Here is a 12,600-nt window from a genome sequence, read left to right as displayed (position 1 = left end):
CCTGTGTAGTAGTGTTTATCCCCATTTTATGACAAGGAAACTAGGGGTCAGAGAGGTAAAGCTAAAAGGCACAGAAGAAGTTAAGTAGTGGAACTGGGATTTCAAACCTTTTGAAGTACAAATTCAGCACTCTGTGCAATTCACAAAAGAATTTCATGTTCACCCAGTACACAACCTACATTGTTTAGACATGTCTGAAATGGCATTTCAGGAACCCAAAGTGGAATGACCTGGTTGGCAACATGGTTAGAAAAATGCAGCCCTCTGGATCACTGGTGGTTACCCTGAAATAGTTTTCCTTGGCTTAGGGGGACTTGGCATAAGGTGCCCCACTCTGACATGTTTGAGGAATCTTTTATTAGAAGTCCCAGAAGGCAACATTTTAAAATCAGGCAATTGATAATCACAACAAATTCAAAATTTCAGGTAAACTTGCCTTTCAAAATAAATCAGACTCTTGCAACACGAGAATTGCTCAAGAGTTTTTTTCTTGTACAAAAACAACACCACTTTGCAAAAGGCATACAAAAATACAGTATTAAAAAAAACCCCACAAATAAAACAAACCACTGCTCCCAATCTAAGACCCAACAGCCGCTTATAAAACACAAGCTATTCGGGTGATACATCAGTAACCTACATCCCACCTGTTCTCCAAAGACAGTTCCAGAAGTCAGTTGGCTCCCGAAAACCATACTCCAGAAGGTAGAGAGGTTTTTTCCAAACTTCCGCTGGGGTTCTCCGAGGCGAGGAAGCAACCTCAGAAACAGACCATTGTGCCTAAGTTTGGAAGTAGCAGCTGGCTCTCAGACCCCCCAAGAGTGCTCCACCATCCTCCCCTCCCCCACTTATAAAACCACAGCCAGTAGGCACCTGCTGCCCTGGGCAGAGTTCTGGAGGGGCTGATCTTTCTTCCAGGCCAGGCTTAGGGGCTGCTGAGCTTGGCCCATAGGACACCTGTTGGGTTGGATGCCTTTCCAGACTGGAGGCGGCACCTGGAATCCACTTGGAGGTACCAAGTTCACCTGGGGCAAAATCCATGGTCAGCTAAGCAGAGCTTCTGGAAGCTCTTTTAAAACCCACCAGGAAACCAGTCCACTTCTGGAGCCCTGGACGAGTCCCAGCAACTCTCCTAGCAAGAACTCCAGTAAGGCCCAGACTCTGGGAAAGAGATCTGACTCATGTCAGGCTGGCAAGGGGCCAGAGGGTGGCTGCAAAGCCAGCAAGCAAGCTCCTTGGAGTTGCCCTAGAAGGACAGCCTGCATGGTTCTAGTAGAACTTCAAACTTACCAGTCAGGGTCTGAGATGAGAGGGAAGTGGGGAAGAGGAAGTGGTATAGTTCTCCCTCTGAGGTGCCTGACATCTGCCTGGAGAAAAGATTCCAAACTGGAAAACACCTGGGCAGATAACAAGTTCACAGCCAGGACTCCAAGCCTTCCCCAGGCGGCAGGCTAGTAGGACCCATTTCCCAGTGTCTTGGGGAAATATTTCTGACCTTGGGAAAGGGGTGCTGGAGAGCCCATTGCATAACAAAGGCAGAAGGAAACAAAAAAGTCCCTTGTGAGGACAGAATGCTTTCTCCCTCAGAGAAAAGGGCCCAGAGGGCTTCACGAGACAAAGAATTTAGAGGTCAAGCTCTTTTAAATGTTCTCAAGGTCGCAGCATTGAGAGTGGGAGAAGGGGTGTTGGCTAACATCATTATATATATATTAAAGGTTTCCAACTCCTCAGCTACTGTAAAGTGTCTGTCAGTGAGGTAACGGTCCATGTTGATCAAGTCTGTGAGCTTGTCTTCACCCCAGATAGCTCGTGTGTCTCCTGGAAAGAAGAGCCTTAGGGAGGGTGTCCGGGCCCAGCTGTCCTAGCGTCACCCCAGAGACACCAGTGGGAGCATCCTTTCCCAGCCTCAAGCTCATCTGGAGTGTGAGATTTCATGCAGGCTGGAGCCCCCCGACAACGTCCACCACCTGTTGCATAGCATCTGTCAGGCTTTTCTTCCGAGCTAGTGAGCTAGGCCGACCCCAAGTCTCCTCGGTCAGCTGCCTGCCTGAGAAGCCAAAGGCGCCAGAGAAGACCCAGTGCTCCTGGGAGTCAGGGAGGAGGGAGAGCTGGGTTTCAGGGTTCCCAAGAACGCGAGCCCTGCCTGGGAGGGCATGCCCTGCCCCCTAAGGCTGCACCACCTTCTGGAATGTACAGTTCCGACTGTCCCTCCATAATCCAAATGTGCAAATTACTAAGGGGGAGAAGGAAGGTTAGAAAATAAACTCAGGTCTCTGTAAGACAGAGCAGTCAGGCTTTTTGGTCACCTAGTAGCCACTGAGGTAGGCAATTCTCTTCTGCAGTTGCTGCTGCCGGCATCGGAGCTGCCTTTTTTCCGTGGCCATCCTCTTCTCGGCCCCCACCAGGGCTTGCAAGTACTCCAAGGCCTTGCTCAGGATCACCACCTTGGGGGCCTTGGAGCAGCTGGCCAGGGTGGGGACCTGGTCCCTCAGGGCCAGGAACCTAGAACGGAGGTCGTTCCGCCTTTTGCGCTCCAGGAAGTTGTGGTTCTTCCTCTTGGTCACATCCTCGGTGTCAGAACTGCCAGCTTTGGGGTGGCAGGACTGGGGAGCCTCGCTTTCTACGGGGGGGCGACTCACGGTCTCTTCATCCGCTTCTTCTTCCTTTTCCTCTGGGGCGTCTCTCTCCAGAGCCTCTTCTTGGGGACCTCTCTCTGGAGCCCCCCCTTGGGAACAGCTTTCTGGAGGAAAGCGGGCGGCGTAGTTGTGCTGTTGCTGGTGGATGGAGATGTGGAAGTGCTTCATGCAGGGGTCCAAAGGGTCCGCCCGCACCGTGATGGTGACCGGCTTCCGTACACCCAGGGACTGTCTCTTCTCCACTGTCACGACGTCTATTTCTTCACCCTCTGTCCAAGAAGAGAGATCCAGAGAAGAAACACACCCCATGAGAAACACACACCCGCACCCGCACCCGCACACGCGCGCGCGCGCACACACACACACGCACCCTATGCTGGGGCTTAGGAAAGGAGATGGCATTCTGCTCATTTAGATATAAACAGATCCAAGTGAGGAGCAAGACAACGGATTCATTTGTAACGGGGTAAGGGCAGCGGGAAGGAAAGAAGGGGGAAGAAGCAAGAAGGAAAATATTCTCCAATTTCCTTTTGCACAGCAAGGCTTAGATAAGAACAAAAGGCAGACCCAAGCCAACAGCCCCCAGTCCGCCCAGGCGCTCCCCTCCCCCACGGAGGGGATGGAGAGAAAGAGCTACCGGCCTGGGACAAAGTTTAGCTGTAAAGATCTTCCCCCGTCAGGCTCTTTCATGCCCCATCAGAATTGTAAATGAGGGGTCTGTGGGCAGAGCTGCCCTTTGTTCCGGCCCAGCACAGTCTGCACTTGGGGAATTGTTACTTTTCACAAGTTATAAATCCTATTATTCCCCTACCTCTCTATTCTGCTATCCTTTCAGCTGAGGACTCCGAGAAGGGAGGGCTACAAGCCATCCCTCCTCACCCACGGGGGTGGGGGACGGGTCTCCCTCAGGAGCATTTTGCTCCTGGTTTCAATGGGTTTCTAGTCATCCATCATTTATAGGTCGCCTGCCCCACCCCCTTCCCTGGACCAGAAGGGGGTTGGATTTTGCAATCGCCTGTCTGCAAAAGCTGCTGGAACTTCACAAAGATACAAGCGACCATTTCCTAGCGACCTGTGCCGGGGGAGGCGGGGGGGGGGGGGCAGGGAACTGAGCAGCAACAGAACGTCTAGGTGCGAGGGCCAAGACACCAGGGGCCTGGGGACGCCTGGAAATGCCCCCCGTCATCCCCTGGCTCAAAGGTGTCTCAGGCTACTCAACCCCGGAGAGGGGCGGTTAGGGGAAAGCCTTCCTGCTTCGCACATATTGCAGCCCCCACATAGAAGGAGGCCACCCGAATGCATAGCGGCCTGACCACAGAAGCGCCCAGTTCTGGGCCTCTTTTGCATATCAGGATGGTTGAGCCCCTTTGTCAGGAAGGCTTCCATTGTGTGGACAATCGCATTATTTCTCCATTAATAAAACCTGACCATTCAGCCCTCCTGGCCACGAGGCCCGGGATTGGCTGGCTGAGCTGTGTTTGGAATGCCGTCTCACCCGGCCCCTGGCCCCCATTGGCTGAGCCCCGCCGTCAGTCACTCTCCCCGCCCCCCCTCTCATTGTTTGCAATCTGTTGCATTTTGTTCTGGGCCATGTGGCCTGTGAGTGAACCAGGAGCTTGTGAACAGGTTCAGGTTAAAGGGCAAGTCAGAAAATGATTCAGGAGGCTTCCCCACATCCCAAACCTTTTAATAGTTCAGTGTTAAAACCTCATAGCCCGTAAGGTTCTGCCTAAGGAAGCAATAACGGAAGATACCATTCTTTTCAGAGATGGTCTAATTCTACCTAGACAAGGAAATGGCCTCAGCTGGATAATCAAGTTCAACCCTCCAGTGTGCAGAAGGGGAAACTGAGATCCAGATCAGCCATGTCCGCATATCACCTTTGTAATGTTCTGGATCTCAAACTAAAGATCTCCAAACTCCCCCAAACAATGCTCTTTGCACTCTACCACTCCACCAAGCTTTTGTAGAGATACATCTTTATTGGTTTCTTGATCTCAAAACTCCCGTTGCAGCCATTAAACAAACACAAGCTCTTGGTGTTGAAAGCAGGCAGGTTAAAAATGACCTTAACACAGTGGACCGAAAAAATTGACTTTTAATTTCTTGTTGTCCTTATTTTTCCCCTCAAGTGTATAACAACTTACATACCCACTCCCCAGTTCCCTCTCAAACTGGTCACGTAAAAGTCATTCTTAAAAGCTACGGTGAGTTTTCTAGGTCCTGATTTACCTGATGCTAGTCAGTGGCACTCTATTAAAGCACCCTCTCCGGTCTCTCTCATGGGTAGAGATTTAAGAGGCTAGGCTAAGAACGACATAGTTTGGTGGCACAGGATGCTCAAAGTCCGCCCTTAGGTTTAAATTTGCATCCAAGGGTGGAGGAGGAGGCTGGAGTTTCAGATCTGGGACCCCAGCACCTGGCTCAGAGCTTGGTACCAAGCAGGGGCCAGTGAACATTTGTTGAATGCAAGGAAGCAGCTACACAGAACCACAGGTCAAATTAGGAAGGTACTGGAGGTTGCTCTTCCCACTCGGGCCAAAGCAACAAAGCAAGATGTAGCCCTTTTCGGATAAGCTACCATGAAGACCCTGGAAACATCGAGGAAATGCCTGGTTGCAAATGGACCCTTGGGCCAAAGAAGATGGGGCTCACTTCTGGTGATTTCCCGTTTCTAAGCCTCAGTTTTTCCAGCTGTTAATGGGGAGCGTTCCTTGCTCTGCTGCCTGTCTGGTGGGTGATTGTGTGGGGCACTAGTGGTAAAGGGTGGGAGGTGCAAGTGTGTGTGTGTGGGGGGCATTATTGTCATTTTAAAGTAAAGCAGACAGGAAACTAGATTTTTCAGAGGGCGAAGGCTCTGGTTTTGCACAAAAGGCTCCTCAGCTTCCTCTCTTCCTGGGGGAGTGTGAGCTTCCCCAGGGAAAGTGGCAGCAACAAAAAACTTCAAGCTTGGAATGCCCCTTAAGGGACCCCTTCCAGCCTCCGAAGGCCAGAAATCCCCTACAGTCCAATCCTAGGATCGTCCTCTCTAAGCGCTAAGCCTCACCCGGTCTCCCTTGTCCCCTGGGGCTCCGATCATCATCCAAAGGACGCAGGCTCCCACGCCACTTCTTCAAACTGTTTACTAACACACCCACGTGCCAGACAGACACCGCTGGGGGCTACACCGGCAGCTTCAGCCAGAGAAAGGGGGAAGTGGCCGAAGGGCTTGCGAAGACCCAATGCCAGACCTCAGACAGCGGCAGAGTTTTGGCCACCCTTGGGGTGCCCCCCTCTTGGATGGCCCGGGGCGGTCCTTACCCGAGTCGCTTGGGCTCTCGGACCCCGAGCAGGCCTGGGTCTTGGGCTCGCCCAGTGGGCAGGGGGCTGCGGGAGCCGGGTTGCCGGCTTCGAGGCTGGGAGCGCAGTCCGGGGCGGCGGGCGCCTTGGGCGGGTTCCCCCGGGGGGCGCCGGCGGCGAGCCGGTCGCTCACCGCTCTCTCCAGCCGCTCCCGGGCGGAGAAGCCGCTCCACATGCAGTCACGACGGATGATGGAGGCGTAGTTCCTGCCCCAAGCCTTCGAATGGCCCCGGGACTCCGCCTCTTCCCCGGCGCCCCCTCCGGGCCACGGCTCCGGGGGACCAACGCCAGGGGCTGCGTCCCCGGCGCCTGGACCCGAGCCCCAGGGCGGCGACGTGGGGGGCGACGGCACCAGCTCGAATTTCTTCCAGATGTCCTCACTGGGCGCCGTGGAGCGGTAGAAATCCTCCCCGCAGTCATAGTCGTAGAAATAGTGCTGGTACGAGTCGAAGTCCATGTCCGCTCCCTGCGGGAGGGAAGGGGGACCGGCTGACGGGGGTGCGGGCCGGCCCGGGAGGCGCCCCCGGGTCCCCCGGCACGGCCGGCCGCGCTCTCGTGCCTCCCCGACCTCCCGGCGGGCAGCCCGCGCCCTTCCCTCGCGTCCGGGGCGGCGTGCCCGGGGCAGCGGCTCGCGGCGCGCGGACGGGGCTGCGGGGAGCGAGTTCAAAGCAAACTTTGCCAGCGCCGCCCGGAGCGCAGCTCCCAGGGCCCGGCCGGGCCGGGCGGGGGCGCTCGGAGCCCGGGACGCAGCCCGCAGCCCGCCCCGGGGCCGCCCGTGGCCTCACCTCGCTCCCGCCACCTGGAGCGGACCGGCTCCCCGCCGGCTCGGGGCAGCCCGGCAGCCCGCACTCAGGCACATGCGCGCCCCCGAGCGCGCGGCCCGCACCCAAGAGCGCGCCCCCCCACCCCGCGCGCCCCCGCCCTCGCCCGCGCACCGCGGCCCGGACGCTCCCGGGATCGGCGCGGGAGCGCGAGATGCAGGCGCATTGTTTCCGGCCGCCTTATATCTGGTCGTGCGCCGCGGGCTCGGGAGCGGGGGCGGGGCCTACGGGACAGGTCACGCCCCCGGCCCGCCCCCGCCACGCCCCCCGCCAGACCCGCGCCCGACAGGTGGGGGCGGTCGAGGGTCCGTCCCGCCGGCTGCTCGGTTCCCTGGACCCCCCGCCCAGAGGGGGTGCACGCTGGGTGGCGCGGGGCAGGCCGCGAGCTGACACAGTTCAGGGTCGTCTAGCGAAGGCGTGACTCTTAGCTGGGCCGGGGCGGTCCCAGCACGCAACCTAAAACCGCACCCTTTGCCCACCCGGGGCTGGGGAATGGGGCTACTCCCTGCCCCGCCCCTCGAGCCCGTGGGCGGGCTTATTTCAGGTGCTCCTGCAGGGCGGTCTGCGTGAAGGTGGGGGGCCCGGTGCACCTCCACCGCGCCATCTGGCGGCCCGCCGCCCTGACCTGGCGCTGGTCCCGGGTATCCATCCTCTTTATCACCTGTTGGCCCGTTTCTTCACTGCGGTTGGTGCAAACCCGGACCTCGGAGAAGCGAGGTAGGAAGATGCTGGACTTCGGAGCGTCAGATTTAACCTTCCTGAACTTCAGTTTCCTCTATAAAATAAAGGGATGGTAATACTTACCTTTTAGGGTTGTTGCGAGCATTTCTTTAACAAGATAGCGAAGGTACTAGGCCAGGAAGAGAGGCAAGTAAAACAAACTTAGCCCCTGGTGTGCTGGTGGTAAGGAGAATTTTTCCCCGGAATCTACGTGTGGGCTACTCTCCCTTCCCTCACACCACACACACACAAAATAGCTCTGTAGGAACTGTAGTACTAGAGGAAAGAAAATGGGGTTTGGAGTCAAGAAACTTCATTGCAGCCTTCGTTTTGCTATTTGCTAGCTATAGGGCCAAGTCGCCCGAAGCCTCTGTTTGCTTATCTGTAAAATGGGACCATTGCTTGCAGTTGCATGTGTGGCCAAGATAATGGACATAGAAGCCCTTTGTGTCATCCATCTTCTATGTCTTCAGTGGGAGAAGAAAAGCCAAAATATATGGTCATTCTGTTTAGGCCAAGTAAAGTAATTCGGGATAGCAGCCAATACATATAGAATGTTCTACATGGCATTCAAAGTCTGGTCGCTGTCTATAGTCAGCAACCAGATTGCCTGCTCTCTTTTCCTCCCACTCCTGTGGTCTAAGAACACCCAAGTACTCACTGTTGGCATCCAGGCAGAGGGAAATGAGAAGTGCAAGCGGTTCATTGTGGTTGGAGCATCCAAAAGTGTGAGTTGGGAGAAAAGGCAGGGAGGATGACACCATCAGTCTTGAATATATTGGGTCTAAAATGCATGTGGGACATCTTTGAAGGCAGCAAGTCGTTCTCACTAGCTTCGGAACCTCGGTGCCTAGAACAGCTTCTGGCATATATTTGTGGACTCAGTGAGTGATTCAGCCAACCAGAATTTACTGAGACAGGCTGTGTGCTCTGCTTTGTGCTGAATGAAGGTGCAGGTCAGAAAGGTTCTAGGTTTGGTTGCAGTCCTAAAGCAGAAGGCTTGGAACTGCCTTTTGGTAACTTGCTCTCTGGTCCACAGATGTCTGAGATGGTTGCAGTACCAGTCAGGATGCTCGGTTATACATGACAGAAACCAACCCTAGATAAATTTAAGCATGAAATAACATTATTGGAAGGATTTGGGATATAGAAACCACAGGGGGCTGGGATTCTATGCTTGGAAAATTGATCTTTCTTCTCTTTTTAGATGAGAGTTCTTACTCAACAGCCATTCCCCATGATTCATTTTTTTTTAGACTTTAAGACTTTTATTTTTTCCTAAGATGTTATCTATTTATTCATGAGAGACACAGAAGAGAGAGAGAGAAGCAGACACAGGCAGAGGGAGAAGCAGGCTCCATGCAAGGAGCCTGATATGGGACTCGATCCTGGATCCTGGGATCATGCCCTGAGCCAAAGGCAGATGCTCACCCACTGAGCGTCCCTCCATGATTCACTGTAGTTGGTGATATCTAGGGGCACCCACGAGGTGACCCCACCTCAAGAATTAAGATAAAGGAAATTGTCTCTGAGAGTTGGGTTGCTCCTTCACTTTGCACACTTCTTTTATGGAGGGAGGAATCAAACCATTTTATTGAGGGTCTTTGGGGAAATGTCGAAGGGAAGGAGGACAAGGAGATCCGATGTCCCCAGCCCAGCTGAGATCTCACCTTTCCAGCTTCATGGTGGCTGAAAGATGTACACTTTGGTTAATGTCTGTCTTCCTTACTAGACTTTAAGCTTAATGAGGGCAAGGACAAATGTCAGTCTTATTGACCACTGTAACTCCAGGGCTTAGAGCCTAGCACATCATGGGTGCTTTATAAAGGTGTTGCCTGTTTGACTGGATATAAGCTTCTAATGCTGTGAGGTAGAGATGTGCCAACCTACCTGATGGAGAGAGAGTAACTGTCAGGCCCAGTCTAGACTGTAACCTGAATAAAAGGTACTGTTTTTTTAAAGACTTTATTTATTTATTTGACAGAGAGAGGGAGAGCAAGCACAAGCAGATGGAGTGGCAGACGGAGAGGGAGAAGCAGACTCCCCGCTGAGCAGGGAGCCCGACATGGGGCTTGATCCCAGGACCCTGGGATCATTGACCTGAGCCAAAGGCAGACACTTAACCAACTGAGCCACCCAGGCACCTCGAAGGTGTTTTTAAAAATATTTTATTTATTTGAAAGAGAGAGCGAGCAAGCCGGAGTGGGGGCATTGACAGAGGGAGAGGGAGAAACAGACTCTCCACTGAGCATAGAGCCCAATATGGGGCTTGATACGGGGGGTTTCCATCCAGAACCCCAAGATCATGACGTGGGCTAAAGGCAGACTCTTAATCGATTGAGCCACCCAGGCGCCTCCTGAGTAAAGGTATTAAAGCAGCTGAAGAAAGAAGGTGCCAGTGAGGAGCAGTCTGGATAGTCAATGAAGCAGAGAGCAATGAGTTGTCAAGGCAATCACCACAGTGTCTATCTGGGGACAAAGATACTGGTCCAGGAACAAGGGAGATGGAGGCCTCATTCTTTGAAATCTTACCCAGTTCACCTGGGTACCCCACCTCACTTGTGCTTTGGATCACCAAGCAACCTGCTAAAAATCACTCTATTCCCTATGTAGATCCACCCACTGGGAGAGAATGCACTCACCAGTGAACAAGAAGATCTATCTAGTTGGCTTCAAAGCCCTGCTTCCCCTTATAAATTAATGAATTGGCATCTGATTTGAAATATTTGTCTCATGAGCCTGGTTAATGTGTGTCTGTTCCATAGAGATGCTGCTGCTTTTAGAGCTAACAGCTTTGTTTTCTGAGGTGATATCTGGACCCGGGCTGGTGATATGAATTCTCCAAGATAACAAATGCTACCCTAGGGACATTCAATTTTTTACTTTATTTTTCTTAAAACATTTTATTTTTTTAATTTTTATTTATTTATGATAGTCACACACACACACACACACACACACACACACACACACAGAGAGAGAGAGAGAGGCAGAGGGAGAAGCAGGCTCCATGCACCGGGAGCCCGATGTGGGATTTGATCCCGGGTCTCCAGGATCGCGCCCTGGCCCAAAGGCAGGCGCCAAACCGCTGCGCCACCCAGGGATCCCTCTTAAAACATTTTAAATCAAACTAGTACGTGTACACGGTCTTAAAAAAATCAAATAGGTGGGTGATAAGGTTAAAAAAAAAAAGGCAGTCTTCTGCCCTGCCCTCATCACCCCTGATTTGCAGTCTCCAAAGGCAACTACTCTTTTAGCTGTTTTTTATTCCTAATATTTACTTCCATATTTCGACCAATATGATCTATTTTTTCCTGATTTTTAAATTCCTATTGACATTCAACAATAGAAGATGTAGCTCTTGTATTTCCCTTCCCACCTCCACATACTTGGCCTTCCCTTATTCTCCAGTTAGATTTTTAAATATTAAATATTTACAGTATTTTGACTATGTGACTATGGAGCACCTATGACTACATTTCCTTTCTTGCACATTTTTTTTCAGAGTTAAATTGTTTCATTTTTTTCTTTTGTGCAGATTTCTCTTTACATATTATGAATTCGACCCTACACATTTTTTACTTGAGCTACAAAGATCACTTCATGTGGTCAAACCCATCCAGTAATCAATCTATCAGTTCCATTTTTTTCTTGGAAACTTACCTCTTAGAACCCTTTAGCTTCCTGTTCTAATCTGAATTTATTGGTTGAGTCTAGGCCTACTTCACAATTTTTATTCAGCAACTTCCCTTCACCATTATCCTGGAAATCCCCTTTGCTTCTCTCCTGTGTTGGCTCCCCTGTTTTCTGGTACTCATTGCTTTTTCTTTTTCTTTTTTTTTTTAATTTTTATTTATTTATGATAGTCACAGAGAGAGAGAGAGAGAGAGAGAGAGAGAGAGAGAGAGATGCAGAGACCTAGGCAGAGGGAGAAGCAGGCTCCATGCACCGGGAGCCCGACGTGGGATTCGATCCCAGGTCTTCAGGATCGCGCCCTGGGCCAAAGGCAGGTGCTAAACCACTGCGCCACCCAGGGATCCCTGCTTTTTCTTTCTTGATTTACTTCCTCACATTGTTGGAACACACCCTACTGCAGCTGCCTGAGAAAAGGTCCTTGGGAAGTAAAATTTTTGAGACTTTGCATTTCTGAAATTGTCTTCACTATACCTTCATCTTTGGTTTTAATAGTATGGTTGGGTATAGAATACCAAACTAGAAATAATTTTCCCTCAAAAATTTAAATGTACTGCTTTCCTGTTTCTTAGCAACCAGTGTTGCCATCGAGGTTGAGATCATTCGAAATTTATTTATTTTTACATAATTTCTACACGCAATGTGGGACTCGAACTCACAAACCCAAGATCAAGAATCACATACATGCTCTTCTGACTGAGCCACTAGGCACCCAAGGTTGATATCATTTGAAATGTAAACTTTTACAGATGGCTTGTTTCTCTCTCTGGAGGCTTTTAGGGTACACTCTTCGTCTCTGACAGTCTAAATTTTTTCACTGATATGCCTTGGTGTGGGTCTGTCATATAATAAACCAGTTGATTGGCCCTTGTCTCCAGTCCCTGGAAAGTAGCCTCTAAATCCTTGGAATTTGCCAAGCAATAGGATTTTGTTTATTATTCATAATGGGCCCTGATAGTTTTTGCTAATGGATTACTCATGGTGGGCCTCCAGATAGTTTAAGATATGTTAAATTAGATAAGTTGGATAGCCAGATAGTTAAGAGACCCAAGATAGTAACTGACAAGCAAGAAAGGCCAACCATGTAATTAAAGGGTTGGGGCTTTGGGTCAAGTGATATCGGTCTGACCTCTGGGAAGGGGAAAGGGGGCTGGAGACCAAGTTCAATCACATTCAACCAGTCTTATTTACCTAATGGAAGCCCAATAAAAACTAGACACTGAAGTTCAGGTGAACTTTCCTGGTTAACAATGCTTTGTATATGTTATTACACACACATACATTGGGAGGGTGATTCATTCTGACTCCACAGGAAGAACACATTGGAAGTTTCACATTGGGACCCTCCAAGACCTTGTCTCTTCTTTTTGCTAGTCCTGATTTGTATCCTG

The 12,600-nt window shown here is 51.3% G+C and overlaps 1 protein-coding gene across 4 annotated transcripts in view; it reads right to left on the bottom strand.

Moving 5' to 3' along the window:
• Window positions 1-73: 73 nt before the first annotated feature.
• Window positions 74-12,600, bottom strand: part of MYCL (MYCL proto-oncogene, bHLH transcription factor) — a 35,928-nt gene continuing 23,401 nt past the window's right edge. The window contains exons 4-7 of one of the 4 annotated variants that reach the window (XM_055341553.1): window positions 8,178-8,615; window positions 7,458-7,571; window positions 5,937-6,441; window positions 75-2,905 (exon numbers count right to left, since the gene is read on the bottom strand). In XM_055341553.1, coding sequence (XP_055197528.1) covers window positions 2,307-2,905; window positions 5,937-6,441; window positions 7,458-7,571; window positions 8,178-8,222 — 1,263 coding nt within the window. In that variant the 5' untranslated portion in view covers window positions 8,223-8,615 and the 3' untranslated portion in view covers window positions 75-2,306. Of the gene's footprint in view, window positions 2,906-5,936; window positions 6,447-6,758; window positions 6,877-6,910; window positions 6,962-7,457; window positions 7,572-8,177; window positions 8,616-12,600 lie in introns of those variants that run through there. The other 3 variants (XM_055341556.1, XM_055341555.1, XM_055341554.1) reach the window with 3 other exon arrangements.

This window comes from Nyctereutes procyonoides, unplaced genomic scaffold (assembly GCF_905146905.1).
Source record: "Nyctereutes procyonoides isolate TBG_1078 unplaced genomic scaffold, NYPRO_anot_genome, whole genome shotgun sequence".
NCBI classification, from domain to species: domain Eukaryota; kingdom Metazoa; phylum Chordata; class Mammalia; order Carnivora; family Canidae; genus Nyctereutes; species Nyctereutes procyonoides.
The sequence above is the reverse complement of the archived record's forward strand: the minus strand, read 5'-3'. Positions and strand labels throughout refer to the sequence as shown.